The following is a 24,262-nucleotide window of genomic DNA, read 5'->3' on the forward strand; positions in this document are numbered from 1 at the left end:
GTAGTTAGTACGGCTGTAGTTCTTATAGCACTACACCATAGTACTAGTTAATTTTCCCATTTCATTCACTTCGTGAACATTCACACGACGCACGGTAATGTAGAGACTATATTTTTTGTTAATGATAGTTATACTTGGGAAAATACATACTCTTACACGAGACACACATCCAGACACTAGATGCCTTGGTATAAGGCTACATTCAGAACAGTTAGGTCTTGGTAGAAGACACCTTCATATACTAGTAGGAATCATAGGGATTTCTAGGGTTTCAAACACTTATAGTTCATATACATTTTCAATACTTACAAATTCTTACATACAAATACTTACATACAAATTAAGACACTAAATACTTATGATCTCACCAGCTTCAAAGCTGATACTCGCTTTCAAAATTACTTGTATCCTCAGGTCATCATAGACAGGTACCGATGCAAGGAGAAAGGAAGATGGAGCTTGTTCAAGACTTATCTTTCATTTTGATTTATGCTTTAGTGTTTATCAAAATTTGACATAACACATTAATTTTTATAATAATTATATTATTAATGCAATGGATGATGTTGTTGCTTGTTTACTACTTTACATTGTTGTTGATATTATACATGACGTCCTCCGCCCCAGAACGTTTCTGCCGTTCTTGGTTTTGGGGTGTGACAAAAGGTATGATTCTAGATCTGTTTTGTATTGTTCTTAAACCTAATTAGTCATTAGAAGTCTTGGATTCAAAGCATGTTTAATTAGAAAGCCTAGATCCAAGCATTAGGGTTTTGCATGCGCACATAAGAAAGTTCTTATGGCTAAAACCCATCAGTGGTATCAGAGACTAGCTTGGTTTCTATTAAATTGTTGCTTATTTGTTTGAAACTTAACTACAAAATTCGATTTTTGTGTTTCTGAGTCATGGACTCGGCGAGTCCCTTGGTGCACTCGGTGAGTCCAAGCGTCAGGAATGGCCAGATTCGGGATTTCTTCATGATTATCTTATGGAAACTTACCTTAATCATATTAGATCAACCCTAATCCGATTTTTTGATATATATGACTATAATCTTGATCTAATTAAAGATATTTATCAACTAATAAAATATTTAATTTCCTTATATGATAATTAATTAATTATTTTGATTAAATTGGTAATTATCTTGCAAGAATTCTTGAATCAATCAAATATAGATAATTAGGAAATTAATTGTTAATTAGAATTATTTGTTATTTGATCCTCCATGTTTTAAATGTTTAAAACTTGTCCTCAAGTTTTGAAATTTATATTTTGTGATTAAAAGTTTTAATTTAGACAATTTAAATTTCAAACCCTAAGTTTTTAAAAGTTTAAAATACAACCCTATACTAATATAATATTACAAGATTAATATATATATATATATATATATATATATATATATATATATATATATATGTATAACTAAAATGCTAGTCTTACCGTTAGTAGGCCTCATTCACGAAGCCGATCTATAAGGTGGGTATAAGGTTGCGGCCTATAAAATGGCGCTTAATGGGTGTACACTCACACCCTCCGCTTGCTTGATCGGTGGAGGGTCATTAGCCGAACGGGTAGGATAGGGCAACCTCATCCTCTCATTAAAAGTATAATAGGAAATACAAAGTAACTACACATTTTTTAAAATTTCTCAATCTTAGTTACTTTAGGAAAAGTGAATTGATGCAATCCCATGAAATTACACTTTGCACCCTTGCTAAGAAGTTAGTGGAGCGTGTGTGGTTTACCGGCACACTAATTGGTTCTAAGCAAAGGTGGCAAAGGATGATTCATTGTTTATCATAGTTCGATGGAGCGTGTGTGGTTTACCGGCACATCGAATAGATGATCGTTACAATGAAGGCACCATGTGAATTTGCATGGTAATTTACACCCGCTTTGTGATCCTCGGTATCCCAGTCACAAACAAGAGGGGCATATCGATATATAAACATGCCATTGAATAGTTTCAATGAATCTCATCCGAACCTAGGAATTCTCAATACATTTAGGACTTATAGTTAGGTTTTTATGGTGGAGAACTAGTGAATCGTCATTCACTTACCTTCATATTATTTGCATGTTAGATTACGGCATCCCTTTTCTAATATGTAAATATTATTGTTGGATCCTAGCCCTAATTTTCCTTATTGGGTGATAATTAGGGATTCATATTCTAATCTATCTTTGTCCTTTCTATTTGTAGATGTCGAACGAAAACAACGCTGCTGCTAGTTCTTTCACATTGATGAGCCTTTGTCAAAAGGTCACTTTCGATGGAACGAACTTTAGCGAATGGATAAGATACATTCGCACCATTGGTCGCTATGAGGATAAGGAGTATGTCCTCGATGAGAAGCTCGAGAAAATTAACCCTGAAATCGCTACTCCGGCTGAAATGACCGCTTTTGAAACTCATGAGCGCGATGCAACGAAGGTACATTGCATCATGATAGCCACCATGAACTCCGATTTCCAAAAGTCCTATGAGGACATGTACCCGTACGAGATGCATCAAGACTTATTGGAGAGATACCACCAAAATGCGAGACAAGAGCGTTATGAGATTTTCACTAACATGATTTCCGCTAAGATGGGTCATGGAGAATCTCTTACCGTGCACCTGCAAAAGATGCAAAGGTATGTCAACCGCCTTCGCAAGTTAAATGTTGACTTTGGGGAAGACTTGGCGATCGACATGGTACTTCATTCTTTGTCTCCGAGCTACAATCAATTTAGGATGACCTACCACATGAACAAAGAGGAGGTCACCCTAAGCAAACTCCAAGGTCTCTTGAGAGTCGCTGAGAGCAACTTCAAAGACAAGTCTGTTGCACCAACTCCCAATCCACCCGCTGCTCCTGTCTTGGCTATTGGTGAAGGGAAGGGAAAGAAGAGGAAGGCTTCGTCTAAGAACTATCGCAAGGTTAAAGCCCGAGATGGTGCCTCTTCTAGTGGGACCAAAGTTGATCCTGCTAAGCCCTGCCCTAACCCGAAGGAGGCAGAGTGCCACCACTGCCACAAGATAGGACATTGGAAAAGAAGTTGCCTAGATTACCTGCAAGCCATCAAAGGAGGAAAGATCAAGCCATGTTTCGCAGGTATATACACAATTAAATCTAACAATTATAATCATGCTATTTCTTGGGTTCTTGATACCGGTTGTGGTTATCACATTTGTTCTAATGTGCAGGGACTAAGAAGAAGTAGGGATGTGGAGCAAGGAAGGATCAATCTAATCATGGGGAACAGAAGATCGTTGCCTGTGACCAAGATTGGAGTGTATTCTTTAGTGCTTAGGAATAATTTATGTTTAGATTTGAACAATTTTTGCTATTCGCCAGAAATGGCTAGAAACATCATTTCATTTCATGGTTTGTTTAGACAAGGTTTTAGATTTTCTTTTAATAATGAGAATGGTTCTATTTTAGCTTATTTAAATGGTGTCTTGTATTTTGAAGCTATACCATGTAATGGAATATATGAAACTGTTATGATTGTTGATAACTTAGGAAATGATGTTTTGAACATAGATTCTTCCAATAGTATGGATAGAGCATCCTTGTGGCACTGTCGTCTTGGACATGTCAACAAGAAACGCATAGCCCAACTCCAAAAGGATGGAATGTTGGAGTCATTCGACCTTAGAGAAGATGACACGTGCGAGTCTTGTTCACTTGGAAAGATGACTAAGTCACCTTTCACAAGTACTTGCGAAAGGGGTGAGGGTCTATTGGACCTAATACATACCGATGTATGTGGACCGTTTAGATCAACCACGAAGGATGGGAACCGCTTCTACGTGACTTTTACCGATGACTATAGTAGATATGGGTATATCTATTTGATCAAGCAAAAGTCAGAAACTTTTGAAAAGTTCAAAGAGTTCAAGAATGAAGTGGAGAATCAATTGGGTAGGAAAATCAAGATGCTTCGATCCGATCGAGGAGGAGAGTACCTAAGTCTTGAGTTCCACGATTATCTCAAGGAGTGTGGAATAGTTTCACAATTGACGCCTCCCAGGACACCGCAGTTGAATGGTGTGGCAGAAAGGCGTAATCGAAACTTATTGGATATGGTTCGCTCAATGATGAGTCATGCTTCACTACCAATCTCTTTTTGGGGGTATGCCTTAGAAACTGCCGCCCATATCCTTAACCGAGTCCTTACTAAAAAGGTTGCCAAAACACCTCACGAGATGCGGACAGGGAAAGCTCCCTCTTTACCACATATCAAGGTTTGGGGTTGCGAGGCTTTCATAAGACGAGATACTCACGACAAGCTCGAACCTCGTAGTGAGCGATGTATTTTCATCGGCTACCCGCAGAAATCCTTTGGATATCTCTTCTATAGACCGAAGGACAATGTTGTCTTCGTTGCGAGGAGAGGATTTTTCCGAGAGCGAGAACTCATAGGCCAAGGAGACAGTGGGAGGCAAATCGAGCTTGAAGAGATTCAAGAGTCGATAGATGAAGGAACCTCTACCGCTGGCACTCAACCCGAGGAGGAAACTCCGGTTGAATCGATTGACGAATCCTTACCTCTTAGACGTTCCGATAGAGTTAGAGTTCAACCCCAGTTATATGGTTTTCATATTACTACCGAAGGGTACACGTATATTAGTGATGGTACACTAATAAATCTTGATGAACCTAATAGCTATAAGGAAGCCATGGCAGGCCCGGAGTCTGCAAAGTGGAAAGAGGCAATGGATAGCGAGATCCAATCCATGTATGATAACCAAGTTTGGAATTTGGTTAATAATGTGCCCGGACGTAAGACCGTTGGGTGTAAATGGATCTTCAAGAAGAAGACCAACGTGGATGGAAACGTACACACATATAAAGCACGATTGGTCGCGAAGGGCTTTACTCAAACTCCCGAAGTTGACTATGATGAGACCTTCTCACCAGTTGCGAAGATAAAATCTATTAGAGTGATGCTAGCGATTGCCGCATTTCATGATTATGAGATTTGGCAAATGGATGTCAAGACCGCTTTCCTTAACAGAAAGTTGGCTGAGGATGTTTACATGGCTCAGCCAGAGGGGTTTGTGGATCCGAAGCATCCGAATAGAGTGTGTAAGCTTGAGAAGTCCATTTATGGACTTAAGCAAGCATCTTGCAGATGGAATCTTTGCTTCGATGAGAAAGTCAAAGAGTTTGGATTTGTACGAAGCGAAGATGAATCTTGTGTATATGTCAAAGCCAGTGGGAGTATAGTAAGCTTCCTCGTTCTATATGTCAATGACATATTACTCATAGGAAACGACATCCCGACTCTGCTGGAAGTTAAGTCCTGGATCGGGAAGTGCTTCACTATGAAGGACCTCAGAGAGGCTTCTTACATTTTGGGAATAAGGATAGTAAGAGAAAGAAGTAAGAGACTAATTGGACTTAGTCGGAACACTTACTTAGAGAAGGTACTAAAACGTTTTAGTATGGAAAAATCGAAGAAGGGAGAATTACCGATACAAAGTAATGCCAAGTTGAGTAAGACTCAAAGTCCGAGTACCGAAGCTGAAATAGCAGAAATGAGCCGAGTACCATACGCTTCCGCAGTTGGCTCAATCATGTATGCTATGACTTGTAGTCGCCCTGATGTAGCCTTTGCTTTGAGCATGGTCAGTAGATATCAAGGGAACCCTGGCAGAGCCCATTGGATTGCGGTGAAGAATATCCTTAAGTACCTTCGGAGGACGAAGGAATGGTTCTTAGTCCTCGGAGGGAGTGATGACTTGAAGGTGCGAGGGTATAGTGACGCCAGTTTTCAGACCGACAGGGACAACTACCGTTCGCAGTCGGGCTGGGTCTTTACCCAGAATGGAGGAGCAGTGACTTGGAAAAGTTCCAAGCAAGAAACCGTAGCTGATTCAACGTGCGAATCAGAGTACATTGCAGCGAGCGAAGCGTCGAAGGAGGCAATATGGCTGAAGAACTTCATCGGTGATCTTGGAGTTGTACCTGCCATAAAGGAGCCCATGGAGATTTTCTGTGATAATGAAGGAGCGGTTGCCTTGACCAAGGAACCGAGAGATCATGGTAGATCAAGACATATCGACAGAAAATATCACTTTATTAGACATCGTGTAGAAGAAGGACAACTCGTAGTGAAGAGGATATCATCAGAAGATAACCCAGCAGATCCGCTTACGAAGGGACTGAGTAGGGTTAAGCACTTGCAGCATGCTAGGAGTATTGGGCTGAAGGATGATATTAGCATAAATTAGATAGTAGTAGAAACGTGTAATAGATAAATGTAATTAACATTTGATGATTAAATAAAGGAGTTTTATTTATGAGTAATGTTACTGTCTTATGTTAATTGTTTAACTATTGTTTCATTTTTGCATGTTTTGACTTCCAGAATAATTGAGTTTATTAAGAATAATTGAATTATTCAAATTGTCCACAATCGTTCATATGTTGGAAGTAGATATGAATGAAGATTGTCGTGAATTGGTGCATAGATTGTCTAAATGGTATTAGACATAGCAAGAGATTGTTGCGACGTTCATGAGTGCTTATGAACTGGTTTTGTGCATTGGAACAAACTCGTGCTTGCTGGAATCATTTTATGGAATATGATATAAAAGGGTGATCGCAAGACAATAATATCATATAGTCTTAAAACCTAGATATATGGTTTGTTATTTGTTAATTGATTGTACATTGATAATGTGAAAACGCATCAGTAACTCAGTGTCATTAAACATATTGTTGTGTATAGTTGGTTAATGAATAAGTAAATGCATATAAGTTGAAGTTTATCTATAAATTTTATCCTAAGAAGGTAAAAGTGATATCTCGGCCGCTCGATGATTTGATTTGACTTATGTGCCGGGCCCGGTCAGAACTGATTGATGTGTTCGATTAAGTTCTATGTCAAATAAATCAGAGATCGAGAAACCTAAATGCTTGACTAATCATTCCATAGAATAGTCAGCATGATATCTAACAGAGGGTTGTACGATCCCTTATCTAAAGGACAAGATTGATTAGATCAGAGTTTGATAACGTCTTTGAGAGCTACGATTGCAAATCGAATTGTACTTGTGCATATAGTTACTAGACTTATCCAAGTGGGAGACTGTTGGAATAGTGTCTAAGGCTGCAACTATATTAGGCAAGTATTTGACCTGATTGTGCATGGTCCTTTTGGGTTGCCTTCACCATAGCAACTTGATAGGATGATTTATTAAGAGAGAATAAATATTATTAATATATTATGAGAATAATATAGAGAATAATAATATTGTTATTTGATTAATATAAGTCATAAATTAATTTGGTGACTTAAAGAGATTAATTAAATAAGAGGGTATAAACTGTCAACTGTTTGATAGTTAAACTTTAGACTGTAAATCCTTATTGGATAGAGAATGGACGAATTCTAGAAGCTAGGGATAGCTTAAAATCGTCCAAGGTTATCTAAGGAAAGGATATGGATTGCTTTAAGAGAAGATTATCCAACTAGGGTTTAAGTTGTAACCTTTAAGGAGTCTACAAGTATAAATAGACCCTATGGCAAAGGAAAATCGACACTTCATTGAGAATAAAGAATCCCTGGCCGAATTTCCTCCCCTCTCCTCTCTCTCAAATCATCCTCCTTGCTATTTGGTGTTTGTAAGCCATTAGAGGAGTGACAATTGTGACTCTAGAGCTCCAAGACAACAAGATCAAACAAGAGATTCAAAGGTATGATTCTAGATCTGTTTTGTATTGTTCTTAAACCTAATTAGTCATTAGAAGTCTTGGATTCAAAGCATGTTTAATTAGAAAGCCTAGATCCAAGCATTAGGGTTTTGCATGCGTACATAGGAAAGTTCTTATGGCTAAAACCCATCAGTGGTATCAGAGACTAGCTTGGTTTCTACTAAATTGTTGCTTATTTGTTTGAAACTTAACTACAAAATTCGATTTTTGTGTTTCTGAGTCATGGACTCGGCGAGTCCAAGCGTCAGGAATGACTAGATTCGGGATTTCTTCATGATTATCTTATGGAAACTTACCTTAATCATATTAGATCAACCCTAATCCGATTTTTTGATATATATGACTATAATCTTGATCTAATTAAAGATATTTATCAACTAATAAAATATTTAATTTCCTTATATGATAATTAATTAATTATTTGGATTAAATTGGTAATTATCTTGCAAGAAATCTTGAATCAATCAAATATAGATAATTAGGAAATTAATTGTTAATTAGAATTATTTGTTATTTGATCCTCCATTGTTAATTAGAATTATTTGTTATTTGATCGAGCAAACATAAATGTTTTTATATTTATTTGTTAGAGTTTCTTTATATTTAATATTGTGGGGGTTTATGTGGTTCATTTCGAATAAACATAAATACGCTTCTATTTTTTGAAATAAACAATTATATTTTGCAATTTAACCATGAAATAACAATGTATTTTGAAAGTACATTGTCAAATGTTGGATTATACTTGCGTAGACCTGTTTTCGTGCATGGTCAGCTATATGTAGCTGTTTTCTGTGCCACAAGTAGAAAATGTTTGAAGATAATTTATGACGAGAAAGGTCGTTCAACTAATCCAACAAAAAATTGTTCACAAAGATGTCCTTCAACGACTATATATATATATATATATATATATATATATATATATATATATATATATATATATATATATATATATATACTAGTTTATAACCCGTGAGAACCACGGTTATAAAATTAATTAAACTTTCATATAAAAAGTCAAAATTATTAATTAATTATTTTATAATATGTATTAAATTTATTTTATTTTTCAATCTAATGTGATTAATTTAATATAATTAGAGTTGGAAAATTTAAAATTTGAAATTTAAATAAAAGAATCAATTATTAGTTTAATGTAATTATAGTGAAAAAATTTAAAATTTGAAAATTGAAATTAATAATTAATAGGTTGACAAGTGGCATGATAATGAATATATAACATTAATGATGTGTTCTAATTGTATGACACTTGTCAATAGGAGATTAAACCTATTCTTTTATTAGAATAGGGATATATATATATATATATATATATATATATATATATATATATATATATATATATATATATATACCGATTTCAGTGTATTTTCTACATATTTCAATAATACCAATAACCCTGATTTTTTTATAATTATTCTGCAATATCTATATAAATTTATATTTTATTTATGCGTTCTCGCGTTTATCGCGGGTCATAATCTAGTACTTTTTATAACATTGTTATTTCCTTTTTAGCTTAACTTCGGTATTACTCACATAGTTTTATATGTTTAACGTATTATTTTGAGATGTGTTGATATTATAAGTCATATATATGTGGACTTAAAGACTATGCAATTATAAAACATTTGGAAGACTTTCTTAATATTATATTTGAAAGAAAAAATTGTAATTTACCTTTGTATTTTGAGTAAACCATAAATCCATTGTATACTTTACTTTGAATATTTAACTTTTAAAATTGTTAAAAAAGACTTTGATGTGTTTGAATGTTTTTTTGCAGACAATTTTAATTTGAATGATTTTCAAATTATTATAAAAAATATTATTTCAAACTATCTATATGATGGGTGTTTCATGCCTAGACCACTCCTATTCACAACTAAAATCAACTCAACTATCCATTAATTAAATAGTTTTTCTCTCTTTCAGATGGAGGATGTTAATGTCATTGCACGTACCTGGTGTTCCAAAGAACGCATGACATATCCATAAATCATACGACGCAACAGCTGCCAAAATGATTGTTGGTTTACCGCTTCTACCTGCATATTGTCCAGCCCAAGCAGTGGGACAATTTTTCCATGTCCAGTGCATACAATCAATGCTTCCCATCATACCCGAAAATCCACGTTCCTCCCTCACATGAAGTAGTCTTGCCAAATCAGCTTCATTTGGCCTTCTAAGATACTTTTTGCCGAAACATGAAATGACACCTTCTATAAACTTTATTAAAGCATCCTTTGTTACAATTTCACTCCTTCTTGTATATTCATCTTGTGCATCTGCTGATGTCCCATACGCCAAGACCCGCATAGCTGTCGTACATTTATGCAATGGTGAAAGACTTTGTCTACCTGTGGTATCATGCCTTTGTTGAAAATATAGGTCATTGGCGGTAACACCTGTCACTATACGGAAAAATAGTGGTCTTTGCATACAGAATCTACGCCGAAAGGTTGCTTGATCATACGTTGGGTTGTCAACTAAGTAGTCTTCCACTAAACATGCCTCACCCTGCTTACGTTCTTGATCGCAATACCTCCTTCTTGCTCTGGGAGGATGATCTTCTATGAGTAATTTAGTGATGATTTCATCGAGTTGTCGATTATTTTGAACAACCCATGCTTCCCATTCCGAATATTCATTTGAGCTCGATGAGTTTTCATTGTGAGACATTTTTCAAAGAGATAAGAAATGAAGAGTTAGTGTTGGATATCAAAGTATGCCAGTGATATACCTATTTGTACTAAAAATATAATGATAAAAAATAAATATAATGTTCTATTAGTTTATCTAAATAAAGTCTAAGCATCCAATACAAAAGTGACACATGGAAATAAAGATAATCTTCGATTTGGTAGATGACAAAGTGTGCTAGTGGCCTACTGACAACTCCATGTGCAAAATAGATTTATAAACAACATTACTTAATAAAATATATTACAAATACGTGAAATACCAAAGTACAATATCTTACAAATACATATCACATAAAACTACATAATAAAATATTTTACAAGTCAATTAAAAGAAAAACTGGAAATATAAAACACATAATGATCGATAATTATTTTGCATAAAACTTTGAAATTAGAAAGTGTTTCATGTTTTCTTCTTCAAGCGATAAATGCTTCTTTTGTAGCAATGTGTTCAAATGCACAAGTTGCATCTTGACGAGCTCCCTTTCATCTGTTTTTTGCTCCCTTTCCTTGTCTAAGTCGATTCTTTGTTGCTTCATTTCTTTATCCAAGTCCATTCTTTTTTTTCATGACTTCAAGTTTACTTTCTCTGGCAAGCCTCATTGCACGAAGTTCTGTAACAATTTCGTTAGAAGCCTTACCTTTCCCTTTTTTTGCCGCATCTCCGCATGTTTGACGTTTAACTGTTGAACCATCACTAGTTGGCGTTTCTGGGAATACTCCCTTTCTTCAGTAGTCCTTGATCTTTTCGAGCTACCACCACTTTCTTCATTACCCACTTCACATTCAGGACGGGAATGTGTTGTGTCATGATCTAACTCTAAATCTCACTTCTCGTGTTTACACATAACTTCATTAAAAACAATAATGTCGTTGAACTTGTTCCCACTCGCCTCATAAAGTTTATGAGCTTCGTTTCAATATCTTTTTGACTCATTCCACTTCTTCTTCGACGCCATGCTTCCCGATATACACCAACCCACTTTTGTGCATTTTCACTAAGCCGTACAGGTAGTTGTCAAAATAATCTTACAGTAACATTGTGTAAGAATCCAAGTTACGCGCTACTAACTCCATTTCATGCTATTAAGGTTACTTGGACGTGAAAGACACACACAACAAAATAGTAAGCTAAAGTGAGCTTAGTGAGTAACCATACCAGCAAGATATAAATTAGTTATGCAACTAAATATATTATCACATTCTCGACCATATAATCCTAATATTTCTTTCAATTATTCAATACATAAGTACGACATTACTAACACCAAGTATATCATTTATTATTCACAATAGACTTACAGCCACGCAAGCTACAATCAATTCCAATTAACATCTATTTAGTAGTACTAAATACTACTTATACTGCAAACTCATTCAATCAACATTTCTCTTACTGGCATACAACCATTCAAACTTTCACTACAATATATATATATATATATATATATATATATATATATATATATATATATATATATATATATATATATAGAGAGAGAGAGAGAGAGAGCTAGGTTCAAAAGTTTTTAGAAAGTATTGTGTGCCTAAATGCACCAATGAGAATTCAAGAAATAATAAACAATTAAATAAATCATTTAAGGGTATTCTGGACATTTTGTACTTTTTAATTAAGGAATCATTCAATTGAAATCCTGTAATTAAGGAAATAAAATCAATATTTTTGACCTAGTCTCTCTTGCATCGTGTATTATATTCAAGGAATCGATATTTCTCTGGTCCGGTAATCCACATACCCTTGTCCTCGGTTAGGGTGCTTTCCCCTTCCATCTTCAATTCTCAGTCTTCCTTCAAACTCTCTGATTCTGATTTCAAGTTCAGGTATCTGATTTTGGATTCTAATTTCCAGAAACCAAACAACAATCAACACAACAGAAATGGTATATATACACACTCGATCGTCAATCGTTAATTGATATTTTCAAAGCTCGAAGATAAGTTCTTGATCGTTTTATTTCTCTTTCTGTTTTGATTTCTTAGGAATTGGTAAGTTGTGAAGAGAAATGTTGCATTGATTGCAAAACCTCCAAAACACTGTTGTGGAGAAACGATCGTTCTGGTCGAAAGGTCCGATTAATTGATTCAATCTTTGATTTCAATTGTCCTTTATTCTTCAAATCACCATCTAATCAAGTTGCATAAACAATTTTGTTTTTGTTTCTGTTTTTGTTACAGAGTCGCTGTGTATTTGTACTCCGATGAGGATGTTGGGACGATGAAGCAGTTGAGGATAAAGGTGGTGGCGGTCGGAAAAGAGGTGGTGGTGTTGCATCCATGGCCAACAGGTGATGTTCTTCATCTTATTTTGATTTGAATCCATGTAAATTTGGATGTTTGTGTTTTCCTGAAAAAAATTATGATAATGGATGGGATATAACTCATGGTTGTTTGGGTTTGTTTCTTGAATTCAAGAAACTGAATTGGTAACACGGGAAAACACTACTTTTTGATCAAAAAAAAGAAGGCCATTTAAAAGCTCTTTTCTTGTGTTCTTGAGTACACGTTAGGATATTACTTCAGGGGCTATCCAAGCCATTGAGGAGCCTGCTCAAGCTGCTGAGGATGATGAATGATCCTAGAGGCTCTTCTTCCGTATGAGATCTTATAACCGGGAAGCGTAGGTAGAACTTATGGAAGGAAGACACTGACTGATATGAGATTGAGCGAGGAAATGCCAAAGCCAAGGCTCACTCTCTCTCCTGCGCTAGTTAATCATATGCCATCCTTAAAAAATGAGGATTCTGGCGGCTTTTGCCACTTATGATCAGTGTTCACAAGAGCGGGACGGTTCAATGTCTTACAATGTTTAAGCAACATTCTTGTCGGAAGGATTTTTTTAGGAGACCCGGGCACCTTCCGAACATCCCTGAAGGATAGAACAACATGATGAAGAAGGCGGCGAAGGTATGGAGGAAAATTTTGAAAGAGAACAACGAGATCCCTGAAAAAGGGGGAGAAAAGGAAGTAGTAGAAATGTTGAAGAGGGGACAACCCACTCTTTACTTTTCAGGGAGGTTGCCCCTCCCTTCTTGCCTATCCTGGACCCCTTCGTGAGTCCTCCTGGTTTGGAAGCTTAGTGAGAGCTCTTACCTCGTTCTGGAAAGATAGGTTTCATAACATGGAATGTTTTATCCGTTTGATCCGTAGTATAGGTTGGGTTGCCTCAGCTAGTGATCGCCCAGTACTGTATGAGGTAGAGAACATTCTAACAATCCAGGACTATATGAAATGGATAAATACTCAATTCTATGAGTTCTTTTCCCTAATCTACTTAAGGAACTGGCGCTGAGCCCTAGTGAAGAGGTACCTCCATACTGAACACCAACTCACACCGAATAGCCTTTGTTGTATCGTCACTTTCGGATCAACATCCGGAAGAGGCTTTTTTGCGTTCATCTCCTTCTCTTCAGGGGTATGTAACTCCAAGCCATCAACATTTGGTTTGGGAAAACTACATACCTTGATGCTAACCGACTATCACTAATTTTTTTTTGAAGAAACTGAAGAAGCACACCACGTGTTTGATAAAATGCATAGTTGAAATCTAGGTATTTGTAACTGGAAAACAAAAGATTATTTGCCAATCCTGAAAATAGATTTTACATCCAATTGTTTTTTTTTATTTTGAAAATATATAGATTTTACAAATACAAATGCATCTTACATGTATTTTTTTATTTTGTGTTTTTATCTGTGTATGCTTTTGTAAATGCCCAAAATGAGACTAGATGAGCGTAAAGGTACATCTGATATAAACTACATCTTTGTAGTTATTAATTCAAGATACATATTTGTGTTAACATGATCTTTTCCTGCATTTATATTTCAAATGTTTTGTTCGTTGGGTATATTCTTGATAATACAAATTCTTTAAGAATATTCAAAACCATTCTGCAAGAATAATTTATTCTGTAAGAAATATTATTGCTATTTTCTGATAGAATTGTAGTTAATTAGTTATATGTTTAATGTGCAGTTGTTACAAGTGTGTCACTACAAAATATTCAGCAATGAATTTGTGATATATTGGCTTGAAGACCTGATGTGAAATGCTCCTTGTATAAAATCATTCTTATGCAATACAATTCTAACAGAATGTCAATCTCACAAAATGTCAATCTCATACAATGCTAGCATATTTTGAAGTGACTTAGAGGTCAAACATATAGAAGACATATAGAAACGAAACAAGAAAGTGAATGAGGATTCTTTCAAGAATGTCGATATTTTTTTTACAAGAGATTTCAAGAATGAATGTAGTTTATGTTCATAGTTGAATTCGTTAAGAATGAATTTAATTACTTATTCTAGATTATGTATGAATTTGTATTTAAGTTCGGATGTATAAGAATATATTAGAATGTTTGTTATTTTTCAACATCTGATTCAAGAATTTTGTTTTTCTTCAATGATATTCTATTAGAGTAAAATTCTGAAAAAGCATCATTCTAACAAAATAATATTCTATTAGAATAAAATTCTGAAAGAGCATCATTCTAACAAAAAATATTCTGACAGAATATAATCGGTAAAAATTGAAATTGAATTAATTAAAAAATTTAGATTTTTTTAAATTAGGAGAATTAATCATCCCTAAAAATCCGAAAATTTCCTTTTATAAATGTAGTTAATTGTCCAAAATACCCTTATGCTAAAAATTGTGTGATTATATGGTACATGTTACCCCATTGTAATATCATACACTCTCAAATCATGTCCGTTGATTAATTTCATCCGTTGGTCCAGATCTGTGCATTCTGACAAATAATACTTAGTAAAAACAAAATAACCTAATTCGTGAGTATAGTATTTCGGCCACAAAGGCTACTACTATCTTGCAAATTCTCCAATGATAATATTACAACCACCAAGACTATTATTATAATATAACGCTAACATACCAACATTTAATCATTCTCATAAATTTGTCGCGCACCACTAACACCAGATTTCCTTACAGTGGTGCTAGAGTCGCCAAGACCACCACTAACAATAAATCTCATTATAGTGGTGATACAGTCACCGAGACCGCCACTGAATTTAGTGTATGATATTACAATCATCAAGACTATCATCAATAACATGCGGGGTTTCAGCACCAAGCATATCAACACTTGCATCAAAGATAATACAATGGTATTTCCAACACTAAGCATACCACTTATTCTTTCGAAACAAACTACAAGTATAAAGTTACATACATCAAGTCCTCCAATGACTTGAATTTCTCAAAAATGGTATGAACACTTATACTACCATAAATTCCAAACCTATAGATTCACAGGACAATACCGCTCTTGTCATGATTCCACCAAAGGTATACAACCTCGTCATACTGCCTTATAATTAACAATACTACATTAGTCTATCACATAACTGTACACTAATGGTACACCAACAACCTATTATACAATTGGCATACTATTAGAGGTGGTAAAAGCTTACACGACATGAAATCGACAAGAAATAAACGAGTTTAGGTAAGATATTTCAACCAGTTTAATTAAACGGGTTGACATGATACGACACAAAAAATGAACGGGTAAGGTTAGGGTTGATAATTTCAACTCGAATATGACTCGTTTATATGTAAGTTTTATAATACTTTAAATAAACTAGAAAGACCAAAAACCAAAACAATATGTAAAAGAAAACTTTTGGGTTGACTTGTTTTGTAACGTGGAATACACTTAGCTATCTTAGCTATCTTAGTCAAGACTTTTATTTTATTTTTTTATTATTATTTGTTTATCACCCAAATTACACAGTCCTCTCAATGATTCCCTCCTCCTCCTCATTATATCTCCCTTCTTCTTCAAACTCACATTCATTCCATTTTGCTCTCTAAACTTACCATAAATTTAGCCTTCCACCACCTGACTATTACATTTCCTTTCCACCTATCCAAATCATACTCTTTCAACATGTTTAATCTTTCAACCTCACAAGTCACGACACATTTTAACATATACCCTAGCCAAAAACCCGACACAAACTCGGCACGAAAATAAATGAGTTGACACGACACGACACGTTGGTTAAACGGGTCGGGTTAGGGTCAAGCTCTCTCAACCGTTTACTGTTTTGACACGACATGACACGAATCCGACCCAACACGACAAGTTTACTAGGTCTACATACTATGTCTTTAACGATACTATCTGTATACTTTCCAACGAAGTATTATAAACTCTCCATTTCTCATAACCATAATTAGCTTCACCAACATTCGACTATTCTGCTATTCATAACCAATAAAACTAGATTAATCATTTAAACCAATAAAACTAGATTAATCATTTAATATATATGACTTAATTATAATGCAACTTAACCAACTTGTTATTTCACATAGGAATAACCTACTACAATATTCAACCATACTAGTTCACTACAACTCTCAATCATTGACAACCTTACATGTTATAATCTAATAATAACAATATTGTATTTATTGTGGGATTAACGTAATACAATAATAAACATACATCTAGGTAACATATATCTAGAAAAGATGTATGATTACCCACCTGATTAGTTAGTGAATATTAACTATCATTATGGACTCCAGCTCTGTGTTTTCTAATTCGTCATTTGTCCAGGCCTCTTTGGACAATATATCAAGTTCATTATAACTTGTCTAATCTCATTGTATATTACATGATCGCTAACTAGAGTCGGCAACTATTTGTCACCAAACTAGTCCAATTTCCATATACAATCACCTAACGACTTAACTTTGTAAGTCGTTAACCCAATCGACAAATCTAGGTAAACTAGGGTGTATAACCTTTAATGACCAAATTAACATTTAACTAATCATCGAGTTCATAATAGCACCGTGTTATGAAATCCCGTAACACTCGGGGTCTAACAACCCACTGCAAAATATTTACATAAACATAATTATGTAATAACGAGATAAAAATACATTGACTCATCTCGTAGCTCAACCCTCATGTCTCTATACACTAGTACAACTTTGCGGTTATAAGTCTCCGGGAACACATCCCGAGCCTCTCCTCCAATCGCGTGTGCCATAACCCTTCAAACGAATCATATCGAAAGTATTTATATTATATGTTTGTCACGCCGCAGCAAGCATGTGGTTACGCCTTGGTTACATGTTCTTATCGACATATGTCATGTATTTTATTCTTTCATCACATGTCCTTCAACAATCAACACGTTTCTCATGACTTGCTTCCTTTCCGTGCCGTGCTGAGAACTATATGCCCCGCTGCGTTGAACCGCAATTGACCGTTTGATTTTCATTTTGGGTGACTTCCTTAGTACAACAACATATTTTTATGCCAACTTTAAACAATCACAACTTCATCATACGAACTCTGTTTTTGACGAACTACATATCCGCGAAATCATATTAAAGTGATATATCACTTCCTTCCGGTAAATCTAACCCATGCTTAAATAGTAATACTTGTTATGTAAATTAGGTGTTACATGACCCGATGCATTTTGGCCGTTTGAATTAGGGTTAGTTCATTATCGTTTATTCGATTTGTAAAATTGGTAATTGTTTTATGTATTGATGCTAAGTGACACACATCAAACTGGTTATGTGATGGGATTAACTTTTATGTAAATTAACATTGCACGTTTTTACGTTTCCGAGCTTGTGAGAAGTATTAAACATTGTTGGGAACAGTTATACAAAACTTAATGTTGTCTTTCAATATATTTCTAAGAGCTTATTTATAGTAGGTTAGAAATGTTAGTTTAATCAAAGAGCTTGTTTTGATTAAACAATTTGGTGAATAAAAGATATTAGATCGTGTTAGTATCTTCAAGTATCAATTTAGAATAGAATTCAATTTGACATTGATTCATCATTGGCTTGCATCATTAGTGGAATAGAACTCGCAACTGAATTTTTTGTACTCTTATTAGTATTTATTTTAACATATGTTAGTTTAGTTTACTAGTTTTCAAATTCCATGTATATAATTTTTGTGCACCGGAATAAAAACATGACTATTTTGGTTTATTTGTGGATTAAAAACCGAGTCCTTGAGGATTGGCCATGTCTGCCACTATTACTATTATTTTTAAATTATATAAGTGCAAATATCGTCTCAAACTGTAACTCACAAATGGGCAATCTGTTAAGCTGAATTTTATAAGCCAATATATATACTTTGATTAGAACAAGGTTTTTCCACCTAGTAAGATTGCTACGGTAAGGTAGCATTATCAGTTAATCTTATCGATGAGGTCACTAAAAACATTATTGTTGGATCAAGCTTGCAAACCCATTTATCAGTTTGGTCAAAAGCTACAGAAGACTACAATAATTCATATAATTCAAACCATCGAGTCTCTTCAGACCCCTTATAGACGGTATAATAGTGATGCTAATATGAGAGAAATAATGAATCACCCATCGCATGAGCTATAATTATTTAGATTATCTTTTTATTTTTTAAAATAACTATTAGGAAAATTATGTCCCAAAATATTAAGTTAAACAATCAAAATTTGAATGTTAAATATGTGATGGTGTATAGTCATATCAAAACATATGGCGTACAATCATGATGGAGTACAATCATATCAAAACATATGTCAAGTAATAACCACTACATCAAGTGGTGGTTGCCGATGGTTACTACTTATCGTTCAATTCATTGTAAATTTAACTAATTGTTAAATAGATTGATAGAGCTACTAGTTCCTAGGCCATTCTAAAATGGGGTGGTTTTACGATGGGATCTTTTTTTGTTTATTTTTAGTGGTACCCTCAAAGTTTTGAAGTATTCAATGAAAAGCAATTTGTAGTGGTTTTAGACTCGGTACACTCTTGGCTTCAAGGAGTATAGCATTTGTTTTCTTTGTAATCTATTTGAACCTTGTACTTCTTGATCAAGTATCCTGGTGGTTTTTTATATATACTCTCACTGTTTAAAGAAAAAATGATTTATGGATCTTATAGACCAATGTTGCAAGAAAATAAAACCATTGATGCTTTATCTGTTTTTCATGCCAAAATTTTGAAACTTGGTCAAGAAGTAGTGACCAGATAGAGGTCGCCTTGACTGTTGTATCTCTAGATAATTTGATTCGTCCATAAACCCTTCACGGAAAAACCATAAGGATGAAACTCAATGGAAACATTATTTTCAATTGTAAACCGATGTACCAATACAAGGTTTTTAATAATGTGTGGTACATATTGGACATTTCTTAGGTTCATGCCCGAAAAAATAGAGACATGTCTAATACCACATGCTTGAATTGTATGACCATTTCTTACAATAATACTAGATGGTAAACGTGAGGGAGGTAGAATAAGATTGAAGACTACCTTGAGATGGGTTCGTAAGAGGTAAAGCCTCAATGTCCAGATATTGTGTGTCATCACTTGGATTTGTAGTAAGAGATTGCATGACATGGTCAATATTAGTTGGTGTGTAAGAGTGTGGTGTAGAAGGAGTAAAACAGACTGGAATTGCTGTAACGTCCCAAAAATTAAGACTAAAAATTTTGATTTTTAGATTTAATAAAATCATTATCCAAAACAATATCATAAAAACCATAGTGAATCAGAATATATCAATAAACATCCTAGTACATCAGAGTAATATAAAATACAGAACAATATGGTAGGGGTGAGCGCGGTGCGGTTCGGTGTGATTATTGGCCAAAACCTCACCACTCACCGCCAATGCGGTTAATCCATTTTCAAAACTGCTTGGTGCGGTTATTTTACTGTGTGGTTAGGCGGTTATGTTTGTGGTGCGGTTTTGTTTTTTCTCTATGTTTTGGTTATTAAACGCATGAATTTAGTGTGGTTTTTAACCGCAGTTTATAGTTCAAATAGTTTTAAGAGTTCAAACATATTACTTGTAATAATAATAAAAAAAACATAATGCATAAGACAATTAACTTAAATCACAAACAACTAAGGGCCTGTTTGTTTTTGTCTTACTGGGACCGAGTCAGCGATTTGGGCTGACTCGGTGAGACGAAACCCGTTTGGTGAATAGCTTTCTCAATCAGAAGCATCTGGCTCATAAGGTTCTCGATCAGACCATAAAACATGGCTGACTCAAAAAATTACCTTCATGCCCTTTCCATTCTTGCTTCCTATCGTGACCTAATAGAGAGACAACAAGGAAATTGGCCGCCATCGAATCTCTCCATCGTCGTTGTCCCTCTCCTAGTCCGACTACCAACCAAAGACCTTCCCTCCGTTTGAGCTTCAACGAGAAACACATCAAAACAGGTTCGATCCTCGACTTTTTCTGTGAAAATAGGTACTTCGATCATATGATTTGTGAAATCAGAAATCCAAATTTGGTTATGAAATCTTAAATTGGTTATGAAATCAGCAAATCATCTTTGTTTAAATGCTATGAAATTATTTGTTTAATGGTATGAAATCAAAAATTATTCTTGTTCTAATGCTATGAGATCAGAATTTCTTGTAATGTTATGAAATATGATTTTTTTCTTTTTTTGTTTAATGTTATGAAATCAAAAATTATTCTTGTTCTAATGCTATGAATTTGGTTTTTTTGTTGTTTATAAGCTGTGAAATTGAAAATTATTCTTGTTCTAATCCTGTAATGTTATGAAATCTGATTTTTTTTTTGTTGTTTATAAGCTGTGAAATTGAAAGTTATAAGCTGTGAAATTGAAAGTTATGATGGCAATGTTGGTTTGGAACAATATATGAAAAATTTTCTTGTGTATAAGCTGTGAAATATGAAAGCTATTGGCAATGCTGTGATTTTTTTTTATAAGCTGTGAAATCTGAAAGCTATTGGCAATGCTGTGATTTTTTTATAAGCTGTGAAATCTGAAAGCTATTGGCAATGCTGTGATTCTTTTTTATAAGCTGTGAAATCTGAAAGCTATTGGCAATGTTGTGATTTTTTTGATCATAAGCTGTGAAATCTAAAAGCTATTGACGATGCTGTGAATTTTTTTTGTCTATAAGCTATGACATCTGGAATCTTTTTTTATGTATAGGCAATGTTGTGATTTTTTTGTTTATAAGCTATGAAAGCTGTTTTTTTTGTTTATAAGCTATGTTGACCTTAATTGTTCTATTATTATTTAGGATGATGTTGATTCATTGGTAGAAGTTATGACAAAAGTTATGATAAATTACTTTAAATATTAATGTTTTAGGATGTTGGTTTGGACCGAAAGTGAGGACAAAACTTTTCTTGATGCATGTATCCATGAACTAACCACTAATGGTCTTGAGGGTTCTGGGCTTAAGGCTACTTCATGGAAGATAGTACGCAAAAAATTAATAAACGAACACGGTAAAGAGGTTGATCAGAAGCAAATGAGAAACCACTTTGACTACTACAAATCAAAATATGTTGCTTGGGCGAAACTGAAAAACAAAACCGGCAATATATATGATCATATAAAAAATAAATTTAATCTAACCGATGAACAATGGAAGGAAGAGGGGAATGTAATATTTTTATAACAAATACTATTATGATTATTTTTATAAAAAATACTAATAATCATAAAAATTGTAAACAGTTGAACAAGTATGTGTTGTCATTGAAAACTAGACCCTTGTTGTTTCCTGATCTTTGCACACAACTATTTGAAGGATCGACCTCAACCGGATTTCAAAGTTGGGGGCCATCTTCTACAGTCCCTCGTCCTGTAGAAGAATTTAGTGCCCATGATTTTGATGATGATGTTCCAATGGAAACCTCAACACAACACGTAGGTGTAAGTGAAGAATCTTCGGGGCGTTCAAAAAATACAGAAGTTGGTGGAAACAAAAGAGTTGGTGGGAAAAAGAGATGCAAGGGCATTAGAAGTTGAAGAGGAGATTGTCAAGCTTGCAAGGTCGTTAGTGGAAAAAAATGAAAGAATTGAAAAAAGTGAAATGGATAAGGATGTTGATGCGTGTATGGAGAAAATGAACAAAATGGAATGGGGAGAAGAAGATGAAAGATACAAGACCGCTCTTTGCTATTTGGTGAAAGTGCTGATGTTCGAAAAGTTTGGTTACGACTTTCGCATACTAGTTGTGAGTCGTGGGTGATGGGTGCGGGTAGGAAGTATGGTTACCTTTGATGGGTGCGGGTAGAAAAGTTTGGTTACTAGTTTTTTTGTTTCATGACTTTTTGTTATCTGCATGACTTTTGGATCCTATGTTTGATGACTTTTTTGGATGTTACTTTGGATGAGGTTTACTGGTTTTTTGTTATATGACTTTTGTTGCTTTGGATGATATGTTATTGGATATTGAATATGCCTTTTGTTACTTTGGATGATGTTTACTAATTTTTTTGGTGCATGATTTTGTTTTTAGTTTAACATGTTACCTAATTGTTTGTAAATGGTCAAGTATGGTTTCTGATGGTGAAGTTGTAGCTTTTCTTTTACTTGTGTTTTATTGGTTGAGGTCAAATCGGCGCAGACTAATCAGAATCCATAGAATTAGAGATAACGATTCAAGCGGGTATGCGTATACTCAAGATTTGATGTACGGAGACCCTACACAATGTTTCGATATGATGCGTCTTACACAAGAGGCATTTACATTGTTATGCAACCATTTTACCCAAAAAATTGGTTGCAAGCTAGTAGGACGATTAGCATTGAAGAGAAGATGGTGATGTTCTTACATGTTATAGGACATAATGAACGTTATCGTGCGGTTAAGGGAAGATTTCATCACTCCACACAAACGATACATCAATGTTTTCACGAGGTCCTAACTACAATGATGTGTTTTGCAAAAGAAATTATAGTACCAAAAACTCCTAATCCAACAAGACATAACTCGGAACGACATAGACAATTAAAAAATATTTTTTCCGGAGCAATAGGTGCATTAGATGGAACTCTTGTACATGCGGTTGTACCCGTTGATCAACAAACTCGTTATAGGGGAAGAGGAAAAGGAGAATGTTTTCAAAATGTAATAGGCATTTGTGATTTTGATATGATATTCACCTTTGTTTGGGCTGGATGGGAAGGTATAGCACATGATTCAAGAGTTTTGAAAGAAGTTGCATTCAATTCGACTTCTGGATTTCCATTTCCTCCACCAGGTTTGTAATCTTTATATAATTTTTATTATCTATCTTCTTTATATAATATGTGTCATTATATAATATGTTTCACATTCATTTTCAGATAAATATTACCTTTGTGATGCCGCATATATAAACACTCGTGGGTTTATGGCTCCATATCACAATACTAGGTATTGGTTAGCCGATTTTCGAAGAGGCAGACCTTTAACTAGAGCGTGCTTATGGTGTATTGAAGGCGAGATTACCAATCTTAAAACAAATGGCCCCTTATCCTTTTACAGTGCAAAGAGACATAGTAATTGCTTGTGTCGCGGTCCATAATTTTATAAGGAAGTACAATATAGAAGATGACTTGTTTAGAAATTTTGAGGAGGACTCTATGGTTACTCCTGACGTCCAAGGTGGGGAAATTGATAGAGAAAACATACAAGGCATAGAATGGGGTCCAGAAGCCGTTGAATATATGCGTGTTTTGCGTGATCAGATTGCAAATCAATTACTCTCACCTACTTTACGTTAAATTATTATGTTATTTTAAATTTCTTTATGTTTTTTTGGATATTAAATGATTTATATTTAATTTACATTTTGTATGACGTTTTTTATTTGTGTGTAATTTACATTTTGTATGACAATATGTATGTTTTTATAATTATTCAGCAACTTAATCCATTTATATATATAACAGAAGGGTAAAATTGTCATTTTCATCACTCAGCACATTCAGTCAGATGTACAATCAAACAA

General features: G+C 34.5%; 2 protein-coding genes across 2 annotated transcripts; one reads left to right on the top strand and one right to left on the bottom strand.

Annotated features, from left to right (window-relative positions):
* Positions 1-9,654: 9,654 nt before the first annotated feature.
* LOC111882548 (uncharacterized) lies at positions 9,655-10,425 on the bottom strand. Its single transcript, XM_023878925.1, has one exon. It carries the CDS (start codon positions 10,423-10,425, stop codon positions 9,655-9,657), a length of 771 nt encoding a protein of 256 aa, XP_023734693.1.
* Positions 10,426-10,579: 154 nt separating this feature from the next.
* Positions 10,580-22,515, top strand: LOC128132465 (L10-interacting MYB domain-containing protein-like). Its single transcript, XM_052769050.1, has 6 exons — positions 10,580-10,620; positions 12,645-12,754; positions 21,097-21,190; positions 21,627-21,924; positions 21,999-22,190; positions 22,234-22,515. Exons 1-6 carry the CDS (start codon positions 10,580-10,582, stop codon positions 22,513-22,515), a joined length of 1,017 nt encoding a protein of 338 aa, XP_052625010.1.
* The last annotated feature ends 1,747 nt before the right edge of the window (positions 22,516-24,262 follow it).

Source organism: Lactuca sativa, chromosome 2 (genome assembly GCF_002870075.4).
Source record: "Lactuca sativa cultivar Salinas chromosome 2, Lsat_Salinas_v11, whole genome shotgun sequence".
NCBI classification, from domain to species: Eukaryota; Viridiplantae; Streptophyta; class Magnoliopsida; order Asterales; family Asteraceae; genus Lactuca; species Lactuca sativa.